This window comes from Amblyomma maculatum, chromosome 1 (genome assembly GCF_055883805.1).
Source record: "Amblyomma maculatum isolate TAMU_Amacu chromosome 1, ASM5588380v1, whole genome shotgun sequence".
Taxonomy (NCBI): domain Eukaryota; kingdom Metazoa; phylum Arthropoda; class Arachnida; order Ixodida; family Ixodidae; genus Amblyomma; species Amblyomma maculatum.
The window spans coordinates 96,764,817-96,778,180 of NC_139344.1; the positions used below are offsets into that span (position 1 = coordinate 96,764,817).

Genomic DNA, 13,364 nt, shown 5'->3' on the forward strand with positions numbered 1-13,364 from the left:
AAGGGGAAGGAAACACAAATTCACGCTCCCACACATTCATGATGTGCAACAAGTAGAAATGTGCGAAAAGAATCATTCTGACCTACTGCACAATCACATTCTTCTTGGCACCCACCCAACTGAAACTTCGAAAGAGACAACCATTCATGAGCACCACTTACAATGAGCATCCAGGAGTGGAGCTTGCTGAGGATAGTGTTCCAGCCCCGAGGCAGCCAGCTGCACAGCAGGGTGAGGCAACGCAGAGCCAGCCAGCAGGAATAGAGGCCGCAGGCTGCTGTGTAGAACTCATGCACTCGGCCACCAGGCATCAGTACCATCATTACCAGGCGACCCATGCTCACTGCACAATCCCAAAACGAGCGCAATGTAATGACAATAAAAGACGGTAACAACAGCATTTTATTCCACACAGACTCGGACTCATTCCCGTTTCATCCACCCAGTCACAAACTGCAGTCTCACACCTGACTACAAAAGTATTGATTCATTAATGAGCAAGTTCGTGCATAATACCAACATGAAAACACAGTCATGGCTACAGGATCTCCCCACAACTATCAGGAGCCAGAAAGACCGTTCACAGTTCGTGTTGGTTTTCAGACACGAAATTCAAGGATTTTCAAGGTCTTTCAATATCTTTTTGAAGGATCAACAAACAAAGTGTTCTATAAAAGCAATGTTTTCTACACCTTACATGTATAAATTTTACTGCACAAAACATTTTGACAAGGGCGTTAAAAAGAAATTGCTTTTTAGCTCCACCTTTCACAAACGCTCAGCTTCCTTTTTTTGAAGCTCAGTACAAATGCTGAAAAAGCCATTGCACTCTTTTAGCTGTCCTCCTCAAACTGTTGAGGCTTTGCGACTTGCACGTTATGTTATTGGTAGCTTCTACTTTCTCAGTCTGTCTACTAAAGCATTTAATTTGGCAACAGCTACTTAGAACCTTATTTTTTTTTTTTTTCCCTCAAATCTACCATTTCCTAGTCAAGGCCATGTTTTTTGCTTAGCTGCTGCTTCACGCCTTCGGCTTACGTTTCTTTTTAGCTTCCAGAAAAAGCACAGTAAATGCGGTCTTGCAGGAGCCACAGATATCCTCAAATTCCTTTGTGACCTGCAGATTAGCAATGCCACCTGCACATTCCTCAGCACCACACACTCTCCACTGATATATATATATATATAGAAAATATCTTTCCAGGTTTCCCACAGGAACTTTCCATCCAAACTGAATCCACACTCTCCTGCCTATGGCTGAGAATAAGCAATAGTTCAACCATCTGTATGGTTCAGCAGAACTTGTCTTGGGCATCTGCAGACCTACTGAATTGTCATGGTCATGCCGCTGCAGAATCTGCATATTCTGGAAGTACAGCTTCTACGAGTTTACGTCAAGTTATTTGCTGCAATATGCGAGTTTAAAACTCTTTGAAGGCCTTCCATGCTCTTAGCAGGCTAAGAGTGCATCTGCCTTCATTATAGATAGGAAATGCCTCTAAATAAAGATGATTACAGCTCCGCCAACCTGCCAATGCTGCATACGCCTCCTTATGTCTGCAAACTTTGCTGCTGAAAGTGTCACAGAAACTGAATCATTTTTATTTCATTATCAGATGATGGCTTTGGCACTCAAATGGTACCAAAAGTAGACCCTTTACTGCAGGGGGGTGAATACTGAAATTTTCGAAACTGAATCGAATAAAAATATGGGGGGAGGGAAAAATGCCTTTAAACATTGAATCAAATATCAAATATCTGATCAGTGAAGAAAAGGCTGAAAATTAAAAAAAAAAAAGGAAACATTCTATCTCATGCTTGTTTCTGAACACATGGTATTTACAAAAACTAAACCAGAATTGTACAGAAGTGTATATGTATCCCTACTAAAAAAATCCAGAATAAATCTTTACATTTGATTCCATATATACTGGGTTTTTTTCGCAGTAAAGAACAGCATGAACTGGGAAAAGCTGTCATATAACTGCTGAATACAGTAAGCTTTCAGCATTCAAAGGGGCCAGAAAAAATGTCTGACTTAATCAAACCCTCAAATTATCGAATGGGCCTCAACAAACCGTGAAAAACCATTTGCATCACAGTAATTTTATCTGATCAACAACACTCGTACGATGGTTGCCTGCACTTGTGATGAAACCAAAGGGGGGATGACATTTTTTTTTTCTGGTTTCGTGCTGTGCTTTGCTATGCGCATTTTGCACACACTGTCAGGAAGGCCCTCTTTTCCCAAAACGGCCTCATCGCGTTTTGAGGATGCTTCACTGCACAGTCACCTGGCCAAGCGTTGCGGTGAAACGAGCAGTGCGGAGAAGCATGCAGTGCGGTAAAATTTTCGGTGTATCGGGTATTTTCAAATATATTCGAAAATTCCGAATATCAATTGTTTTTAATCCGAATCGAATAACAAACATATCCGATCCGTATTCGTAATTTTGAATATTCGCGCACCCCTACACTGTGGCTTCAGTGCGAAATGGACTAGGCCAAACAACAACCATGGCGCCCAAACAGCAACACAGTCTGGCTAGGGTCACCATTATTACGAACAGCTTGGCAGTTGAGCAGGCTCGCTTAGTTTTTGTCTCTGATGAGCAGATAATTAACTGTTCAATAATATGGCAATTCCATATATTTAAATGCAAACATCAAGTCCACAAGGTCAAACAGCATTAAGGTACCACTGCTGCATACACAAAAGGATCACCAGTTTTCTTCTCTATCGCAATACATGGAGATACTATAAGGTGGGGTCCTAAACAAACAGACGTTTTTGGAAAAACATGGAATCAAATATAGAGGGTATTTATTGGTGGTCATCTGTGGCTTCCCCCTATAGCACATCAGAATTTGAGGATTCTTAAATGATCCCATAAAATTTCCCGCACTCTCGGACATTGAAAACACTTATAATATTATTACGTGAATATGAGGACGAAGTGTTTCCTTCCCTTGCCTTGCGGAAGAGACAAGGAGATGACGACGAAGTGGGACTGTTCTTCCGTGGTGCTGCTCGTTGCTATGCCTGTCACAGCCGTCTTGTAAATATGCTGTAAATAGATTCTTCATGTAACATCTTGGTGGAGGTGTGACCGTTGATCCCGCCGTCAGCCTCCACACGACGGAGCTCTACAGCAGCCACCCGATTTCCTGCCCAACGATGCCTCAAGATACCATCCCCGCCCCACTGGCTGTTTTACTGGTACAGACGCTGCGGACGTGGAAGAATGGATACTCAAGTACGAACGTGTCAGCGAATATAATCGCTCGAACCCCACCCTCATGCCAGCCAATGTTGTTTTTTACCTCGAGGGCCCTGCGCGAACTCTTTGGAAAACCCTCTGGTCAAGAACTTAACACAACGAGAAACCTCAAGACCAGTGTCCAGACACTTACTGAATCATACGTGGCCTACATTCAAGATGTGCTCACTCTTTGCCACAAAGTGGATCCCAACATGTCGGAGTACCAAAAAGTTGATGTCTTGAAGGGCATTGCAGACGATGTATTCAACTTGCTTGTATACAAAGACTGCCACAGGGTTGATATCATCATAAAAGAAAGCCGCCGTCTTGAAAAACGCCAAACGCCGTCGCATCACACCATCATTTGCTCGCCTTCCTAATACTGCTCCAACATTTTCATGTCAAGATTTGCCACCCCGACAACAGCCAGCATCGACCGAAAATGTGACCCGTATTGTTCGCCATGAACTAGAGGCCACCTCTCCCACTACTTGCCGCCACATTGTGTAGACGGCCACCATCCAAACGTTCCCCTAATTCAGGCTGTTGTCCGCCAAGAGCTCGCTACCTTGGGCTTCAACTCCGTTGCTGCCATCAGCCCGCCCACTGACGCCGACGTTCGCGACGTTTATCGCGGTCAACCAGCTTATGACACCGATCGCATTGTTTATCCTAGCCAACCTGCCTATTTCCCACTTCGATATCATCCAGACGAATGGCGCACATCTGATAACTGGCCTATTTGTTTTGCATGCTCCTGCGTCGGCCATATCGCCCGTTATTGCCGAACTCGATGGTTCCAGCCACAAAAGTCCCGCTTTCCACCCTCTTCTATCTACGATGACCGCTCTCGTCCCTTCTCGCCTCGTTACGACCCTTCAAGCACTGCCGTTGACTCTGAGCCTTCCCGTCTCAACCGATTGCCCTCCCCACACTGCCGTCAGTCCCATTTGCCCCAACGCTGTCGTTTTTCATCTTTAGGTCCCTATGGCCACTCCCTGACAAAAAACTAGGTGCTGCAGCATCTAGAAATGATGCTGCAGTAGGGACCACTATCACAAATCCTCGTCTAGCTCTTCGTGCGCGTCGTAATTTGCTCACTGTGCTCATTGATGAAACAGCCATTCAAACCCTGATTGATACCGGTGTACAAGTTTCTGTCATGAGCCCTGAACTACGCTGTCGCTTGCGAAAAGTGCTCATCCCTGCCCCTATACTGGTTGTGCGTGTCACAGATGGCGCAATGTCAAAGGTCGTTGGCTAGTGCTCTGCCCGCGTAAAGATATCTGGCCGCCATACTACCGTCTCGTTCACAGTTCTACAGCATTGTCCTCACGACGTCATTCTTGGGCTCGACTTTCTTTCTGACCATGCAGCCATCATAGACTGTGCTGTGCTACCTTCACCTCCCCTCTCCTTTCGACCCACCTTCTCCTATTGTGCACCGCCTTTATAGCGTCGACTTTGTGCGCCTGCCACCTGAAGCCACAACTTACATCATATTCTGCTCTGTGCCCCCTATTCCCTATGGACACTGTATCGTTACCCCAACCCTTGATGCATCCTTCGTACGAAGCATTACCCTTGCTCATACCTTGTCACTACAACCGCGAACCAAACATGCCTCCGTGTTCTGAACTTTGCATCTCAAATCCAGCCCCTCCCGCAGGCCATCATACTCGCCGCTCTGTGTCCTATAAATGAATGTGATCTCTCTGTCGTGACCACCAGTTTACCGTCCTCCTCTGACTGCTCTTTATCTGAAGTTTCCAGTCTCCAAGACTATGCCAAGATTATCACTACGGATCTTTCTCAACAAGCTCACACACTCTGCCGTCTGCTGGCATCTTTCAGAGACATTTTTGATTTTGATCAGCACCCACTGACTCGAACCGCGCTTGTGCAGCATGGCATACACATCGGCGACGCAGCTCCTATTCATCGCCATCCTTATAGCGTATCCGGTGCTGAACGCCAGATAGTCCAAAAGGAGGCTGGCAAGATGCTAACTCAAGATATCATTGAACCCTCGACAAGCCTGTGGGCGTTCCCAGTCGTTCTGGTTAAAAAGAAAGATGGCAGCTGATGCTTTCTGCGCTGATTATCGCCATCTCAACAGCATCACTAAAAAAGACGTGTGCCCTCTTCCTAGAATCGATGATGCCCTAGATTGTCTCCACGGAGCTAAATACTTTTCCTCCATCGATTTACGGTCCGAGTATTGGCAGATCGCTGTTGATGAGCAAGACCATGAAAAAGCAGCCTTTGTCACACCAGACGGCTTGTACCACTTTAAAGTCATGCCATTTGGTCTCTGCAATGCTCCGGCGACTTTTGAACGAATGATGGACTCCCTTCTTTGCGGATTTGAATGGACAACCTGCCTGTGCTACCTCGACGACGACGTCGTTTTCTCGCCGACCTTTTCTTCGCACCTTGAATGCTTCACCAGTATTTTCAATGTGTTCCGTACAGCCGGCCTCCGGCTCAATTCATCAAAATGCCAGTTTGGTCGATGCTAACTCGCCATTCTTGGACACATGGTCGACGCCTCTGGAGTATGGCCTGATCAGGCTAAAATTCAAGCCGTTGAAGACTTTCCGCATCCCTTGTCTTCTAAAAATGTGTGCAGCTTTGTAGGCCTCTCTTCTTACTTTTGCCACTTTATCAAAAATTTTGCCCGTATCGCTCGTCCCCTCATCGACCTACTTAAGACCAATGCCACTTTAACGTGGGGCCCTGACCAGCAAGGTGCGTGCTCATAATCTTACTGATGTCTCCACCCATCTTAGCTCATTTCGATCCCTCAGCTTCCACTGAAGTTTGAACAGATACCTGCGGATATGGGATCGGTGAAGTGCTGGCCCAATGCCACCTTGGCGAAAACCGCGTCACCGCATATGCTAGCCACCTTCTCTCCAAAGCCGAACGCAATTATTCGATTACTGAGCGCAAGTTCTTGTATGGGCTGTCACTAAATTCTGCCCGTACTTATTCGGCCGTTCTTTCTCAGTTGTAACTGACCATCACGCGCTTTATTGGTTGTCATCCCTGAAAGATCCCTCCGGCCATCTTGGTCGCTGGGCCCTGTGCCTTCAAGAATACTCCAACAACGTGGTGTACAAGTCAGGGCGCCTTCATCAAGATGCCAATTGTTTGTCTCGCTATCCTGCACAGGCCCCTGATATCGGCGACGCAGAGGTGATTCCCTGTGTCTTTGCCCTTTCCAATCTCGCCAACATAGCAGGCGAGCAGTGCAACGACCCCTCTTTAAGAGCCATCATTGAAGGCCAGGCATCTGGAAGAACAGATTCTTCTCTCTTTTTGTTGTACAGGATGGTATCCTCTACCGCCGTAACTTTCATAATGATGGTTCTCCCCTCCTGTTGGTGATTCTCAAAAAGCTCTACTGCTCTATTATTGAAGAGCTCCATGACCAGCCCACAGCAGACCACCTTGGTGTCTCGCACTTATGACCGGGTACGGCGTCGCTTTTTTGGCCTGGACTGTACTGTAGCATCCGGCGCTACATCACAGCCTGTGACATGTGTCAGCGTAGGGAAAAACCATCGAGGCCACCTGCTGGCCTTCTCCAACCTATTGACGTGCCCCTGGAACCATTTTATCATGTTGGGCTCGACCTTCTTGACCCGTTCCTGACATCACGGTCAGATCACATATGGATCGCAGTGGCAACCGATTACAGTCAAACCCGGATATATCGAACTCGAAGGGGATCACCAAATAGTTCGATATATCGATAATTCGATTTACGGAAATCGGCTTGGGACGGCACTTACGATGCGAAAAAACGATACCGTATTTGTCGCGTAATCGACTCACTCGCGTAATGAACCCACCCTCCACTTTTGCACTCTAGAATTTGGAGAAAAAAAAAAAAGTGTTAAGGCCAGCTCGCTCACATGCAAGCGATTAAATCGCTTAATCGCTTAATCGCTTGCATGTGAGCGAGCTGGCCTTAACGCTGAGATCGCCTCAGCGACGAACGCCAGCGATAGAGCAAAAAATTTCCAACTTGTTGGAACTGCGTCCCCCTCTGCTGTTCGAGCCAACACGGCAGCTCAAAACAAGGTTCCTGTGTCTCCGCGGCAGAAATCGCCAGCGTTATCGCTTGCATGTAGCACTCCGTTTCGGTCGTCTCATCCGCAGCTCATTTCTTGGCAGCGTGCTAACGTTGCGGCGTGTTTATCTTTTGATAGCTCCTGCGGCTGCGGGCAGCAAACTTGGCAGACTGCCCGTGATGGCTTGATTGCACAAGCCTGGTTCAATTTATCACGCCGCACTTGGGACGGGCGTACACAAAATCATTGGAAAGCGTGATACAGTAGCTGCAAATATGTTTGAAGCGAAAAATGCTAAAAGCCGGTGTCATGATCGCAGCTGACCGCATGCTTTCGTTGATTCATACATGCAAGAATAAACGACTCCCGCAAAAAAAAAAAAAAATAAATAAATAAATAAATAAATAAAATGCCGCTTCGTAACGCCATATCTTTACGCCGCGCGTACAGCACAACGATAAAAATAGACGACTTTCGCAAAAAAAGAGAGAAAAAAAAAAGGATCTGCCGCTTTTTAACTTCCGCAGGCGCCATAGCCACGTCAGCCGCCGCGTGCAGAGGGTTCGCAACACACGCTGGAGAAAGCGTCCGATGTACTGTCTGAAAATGGGCTGAGCTAGCTTGGTGCATACGTAGCGCGTGCTACTGTGAACGAAAGCCGGGAAAGAGGAAGGAGAGAGATAGCTTGGCAAAAGAATGGGCACACCCTTGCGCTTCGCTCTGTCGCGTTTTTCCTCTCTCGTTCCCACCTGTTCTGATTCATCCACGCACATGGCCTGCAAAAGTCACGTGCTGGCGCGTGGGAAACGATAACCGCAAATGCGCGCGCCTTTAAGGAATGGGCGCGGCGCTGCCCTAGCCGAACTGTCCCCTCTCATTACTTCCGCGCGTGGCTTGAAAACGTCATGTGGTAAACGGCCGAGGGTGATGCAATCATCTTTGGGAAAGTCACACTTTCAAGTGCGTGGTGCGGAGTTCGATATATCGAACGACCGGTGAAATTGAGCTCGATATATGACGCGGCTTTCCTATACTTTTACATGGAATTTTCAAGGGGATATTCCGTGAGTTCGATATAACCAAAATTCGATATAACCGGGTTCGATATATCCAGGTTTGACTGTATGCGACACGCTATGCCATCACATAAACTTTACCCAAGAGCTGCGCTACAAATGTCGCTTTCTTCTACACAGCGTCATTCTGCATCACGGCGCTCCTTCTCAATCACTGACTGTGGTCGCTACTTTTTGTCCCGAGTTATTGAAGACATCCTACGTTCGTGTTCTACAAAGCATAAGCTCGCAACTGCGTACCATCCCCAAACCAACGGTCTAACTGAGCACTTAAACCACACACTAACGAACATGTCTATGTATGTAGTATCACCTGGTCACCACAACTGGGACCTCGCGCTGCCATATGTGACGTTAGCCTACAATTCTTCTAAGCACAACACAACGGGTTATTCACCCTTCTTCCTGCTCTTTGGCAGGAACCCTGCTTTACCTCTGGACACGCTGATCCCGCCTGCTGGCCGCCCCATAACTACCTACGCACGTGAAACCATTGTTCAAGGCGCGCCAAGTGGCCCGTAGTTGGCTCTTCGCCTCTCATACTTCACAGAAGTCTGCTTACGATAGGCGACATCACCACGTATCCTTGGGTCCTTGGTTCTTTTTAGTCTCCTGCATGCCATATTGGGCTCTCGGAGAAACTTTTGTCCCCCTACAGTGGCCCTTATCGTGTGGTGCACCAAGTCACCGATGTGATGTATGAAATTGCCCCTCTTGTGCCCGCGTCCTCCTCCTCTCGGCTTACTACTGACATTGTCCATGTTTCCAGCCTGAAGCCATAGGAACTCATGCCTTCTTTGCCAGTTTAGTGCCGGGACGGCGCTCACATCGCCGGTGGTCATGTTACGCGAAGGCGACAACGATTGGATTGGAAAACATTTATTCGTCAAAATGCAGATGCCGACGGTCCGCTCTAGATGGCCTCCAGTCCATGGCTGGCGGCGACCTTAGTGGCCCACTCGGTGGCCAAGGCTTGAATGCCTGGGTCCGAGCCGACCAGAACGGCCTACCATCGCTCAAGAGAAGGAATTTGTACTAGATCTTCCGGTGGAGGTTCTTCTTTACATTGCCACAGTATATGATCATACGTGGCTGTTTCGCCACAGAACCTGCATGCGGGGTTAAAGTCATCCGGATACATTTTTGCTAATAGGTAAAGGCTAAAAAAGGATCTCGTCTGGAGTCTCCTGTGCCTTATCCAATGTTTTGTCAGGTGGTGGAAATTTGTGCCATTCCAATCTGTAATGACTTGTGATATTGTGAAAAGATGCCAGCCCCTCTTTGGAGTAACCCATGGATACGAAGGACCCACCGACTCGGTTGACGAAACCTCGAGCCATGTTGTGGGCCGCCTCATTTCCCGGATTCCCTGAGTGAGCCGGCACCCATATCACCTCAATTTCTCTGTATGGTTGCCTGGTCAGTTTCAGTATTTTCTGTGCTGCAGTTGAGATTCTGCCCCCCGCAAAGCTACGGACAGCAAATTTAAAATCAGAGAAGATTGTATCCGCATCGGTGCTAGCTATGGCTAGTGCCACAGCTGCCTCTTCCGCGGTTTCCAAAGATTTTGTCACTACCAACCCTGATGCCTGCAGCCGCCCAAGCACGTCCACCACCGCCAGTGCGAACGCTCCTCATGCTGCGTATTCTGCCGCGTTAACATAGAACGCTCCTTCGCTCGTTGCGTATTTTTTATGTAGAGCTATTGTCCTAGCTTTCCTCCTTCCTTTGTGGTAAGAAGGGTGCATATTCTTTGGTAGTGGTTTGATCGTCAGTTGCTCACGAAGGAGTTTGGGTAGCTGTGTTTTCATGTCCTCGGGTGGAAGTTTTACGCCTATACCTAGGTGCTCCAGTATGGCTCTGCCTGCCTTAGTGTGCTTAAGCCGTTCTTTTTGCATTGTGAGGTGAGCCTCCTTGAGCTCCTATAGTGTATTATGTATTCCCAGTCCCATGAGTATTTCTGTCGATGTGTAGTTCGGAAGTGTTTCCTTCCCTTGTCTCGCGGAAGAGGCAAGGAGATGACGACGAAGTGGGACTATTTTTCCGTGGTCGCAGCCGTCTTGTAAATATACTGTAAATAGATTCTTCATGTAACAATATTTAAGGGTTTTCACGGTTTTCAAAAACCCACATGGACCCTGTGTTTACTTGTTGCTGAATCCTTATTTCTGTCCATTCTTTGTGCTGTTCACTCAACAGCACGAGACAAATGAGTCTCACACCTTAGTTTTGTTGTCTATCACTAGAAACATAGTCTGGTTATTAAAGAAGAAACTGCTTCACTGATTTTTCCAGTGCACAGAAAGCAGTTTGCCATGGTACACTAAGTTAAATCCTTCAGCCTCCTTTTGAACCTTTCTATGCTTTTGCACGTCATCAAGTGCATGTTAATAGTAACACCCCTATTAATCTGGAAACTTGGATAGAAGTATGTCTCAATGCAAATGCAGCTCTGTCTATGGTGTCGGAAGCTCATTTATGCAGACCCCCTAGACTAGCACTGCTTAATTCGAACAGTCTCCGAAACTGGCGCAATATCAAGGTATGACCTGCTTGGCAAACGATCACCAAAATATCTGCAGCAATCTTCAATAGTAAAGTGAGCTTTCTTATAAGCTGAAAAGACTGCAGTGTGGATACATACAACAATGAAGGCATTTTTAAGAGATTATTGGTGGAAATATTTAACCCTTCTTCTACAAAACCAGCGGAAAAAACAGGTTGAAAGTGATGTCACTAAGTTTCTATATAACTTTTGAGTTAAATTTCATTATCTGTATGCAGTGACACAGGCATGCAGCATGTGATGTATAAAGGGCTAAGCTTGGCTCAATGATCATTTAGAGAAGTTGTTGCAGTTCCAGCTTGATGTATGCTTTCATAAAGTCAGTAACATATGCACACATTGTTTATCCCAATCTTACAAAATTCGCAATTACAGTGAAAGCTCGTTAATTCGAATTTTCGGATAATTCGAACTACACTACTTGGTACGGCCAAGCTCCATAGAGATCTGTGTATAAAAAAAGCCCGTTAATTCGAACGCGAGTCAGTTCCGCTACGGATAATTCGAACTACGCGCTGCCGTGTCTAGGCGGCTTGGCGCACATCACACAGCAAGAAAAAAAAAAAAAAAGAAAGAAAGTAAAGAAACATCTCCGCGATCGGTAGGCATAATTAGAGGCTGCGCACGTCCACAACGGGGACAGAAGATGTAACCAGGTAAAACTATGGAAGAGTGGGTAAAACTTAAACGGCACCATGACTGGCGTGGCGCCAGGCCGGCAGCGTTGGAGGGAGGGAACAGCGGCCGCGGCAAGGTCAGTGCATGGCCGCGCGGCGGGGGCTGCCTGCTCTCTCCTGCGCAACCTCCGTAGCTCGCAACTAAATACTCGTTAATTCCAACCCTGTTAATTTGGAAATAGGGATGAGTACTGTCGGCGCGGTTGCAGCCAATGCCCACAAAAGGCTATGATTTCAAACGGGCGCTATGGGTTAAACTTTTTTTTTTTTTTTTTTTTTTCCCCGACAGCCATCTATCCTTCCACCCATCAGTCGCCAACGGAAGCACAGCACCCAAGTCAGCCGCGATCATGACGCCGGCTTTTAGCACCGTTCCCGTTGGTTCCGATGATTGGAGTGGCAGTAGAGGCGCCGCCCACCCCAGCATGAGCGAACCTACTCCTTTTCAGTACGTTCGTTTCCAGTACGTTTTCAGTACAAGCGCTGGCACTTTGCCAAGCTCCCTTTCCTCCCCCCTGCCGGAGCTAAAGTCAAAAGATAAACCCGCTTTTATAGCTGCGCAGCATCTTGGCGCACTGCCAAGAAATGTGTTGTGGACCGTGACAGCGCGAAACAGAGGAACGCGCTAACGACTGACGCATTTATTTATTTTTATTTTTTTTCATATTCGTAGGCACGAACGGGGCTGAGTGGGTTCATTATGCGAGAGAGTTCGTTACGCGACTAAATACGGTACATTTACCGTAATACAAATGGTTTTGGTCAGTTTTTTCGAGGCTATTCGATAATTCGAACTTTTTTCCCGGTCCCGTGAAGTTCGAATTAACGAGCTTTTACTGTATTAATGAATTTCATAAACTCTGAATGAAGACATTTAAAGAAAAAAAAATGAGAGGCAACAAATCAAAGACAACCATGAACAAAATAAAGTTACAAAAAGGTGCACCTACCTGGAATGGTAAGCATGGCGAAGCTGAGCGCTGTTAGGCTGAATGCAATGCAACACAGCAGTGCAGCCAAACGGAGTGGAAACCAACGCGGTCGCTGGTATGCCTGGAAGCCAGAAGGGCCAGCCCCTTGAAGGAGAGCCTGGTGTGCTGCCCCAAGCACCACCGGGGCAGGTCCTGCCTCCTCCTCATCTTCTTCTTCTTCTTCTTCTTCTTCTTCTTCTTCTTCCTCCTCCTCCTCTTCATCCTCCTCCTCATCATCATCCTCTTCATCATCCACTTCATCATCTCCTTCAATCAGGGGGCCCACTAGCTGCGACCCATCTTCATCTTCTTGGTCGGGTCCTACAGCAACATCCTACAAAATGTGAGATTCACTTCATAAGTGTCATGGAAGCAGCGGGAAGTGATTTGAAGTAGAAAATACAAAGAATGCATGTGTCTCATAGACCTAGGCAGAAGCAACATTCTATAAAGTCTGGTCCAGTCAAATCAAATCACTGTAATAGCTCTAAAGAATGTAAAACAACTGAGCTAGCAACATTGTGGTTTGCCAAGGCCTTCATAATGTTACTGACACATTTGGCCCAAGGCCAAGACAGCAGACAACCTGCTATCTCGGTAAGTCTGTGTTATGAGCATAGCAGCGTTTGCAGCACTACTGCACTTTTGATCTTGCATCAAAAGTTGTCAGAAAGCTCAGTTTCGTCCCATGTCATGCAACACCAAAGCTATGCATGCCCAAACTCCAGG

At 46.9% G+C, this 13,364-nt stretch overlaps 1 protein-coding gene across 1 annotated transcript in view; it reads right to left on the reverse strand.

Annotated features, from left to right (window-relative positions):
* Positions 1-13,364, reverse strand: part of LOC146203254 (E3 ubiquitin-protein ligase MARCHF6) — a 139,566-nt gene that overhangs the window by 35,393 nt on the left and 90,809 nt on the right. The window contains exons 16-17 of the mRNA XM_084588618.1: positions 12,615-12,969; positions 162-343 (exon numbers count right to left, since the gene is read on the reverse strand). Of these exons, the coding sequence (XP_084444744.1) occupies positions 162-343; positions 12,615-12,969 (537 nt within the window). The remainder of the gene's footprint in view (positions 1-161; positions 344-12,614; positions 12,970-13,364) is intronic.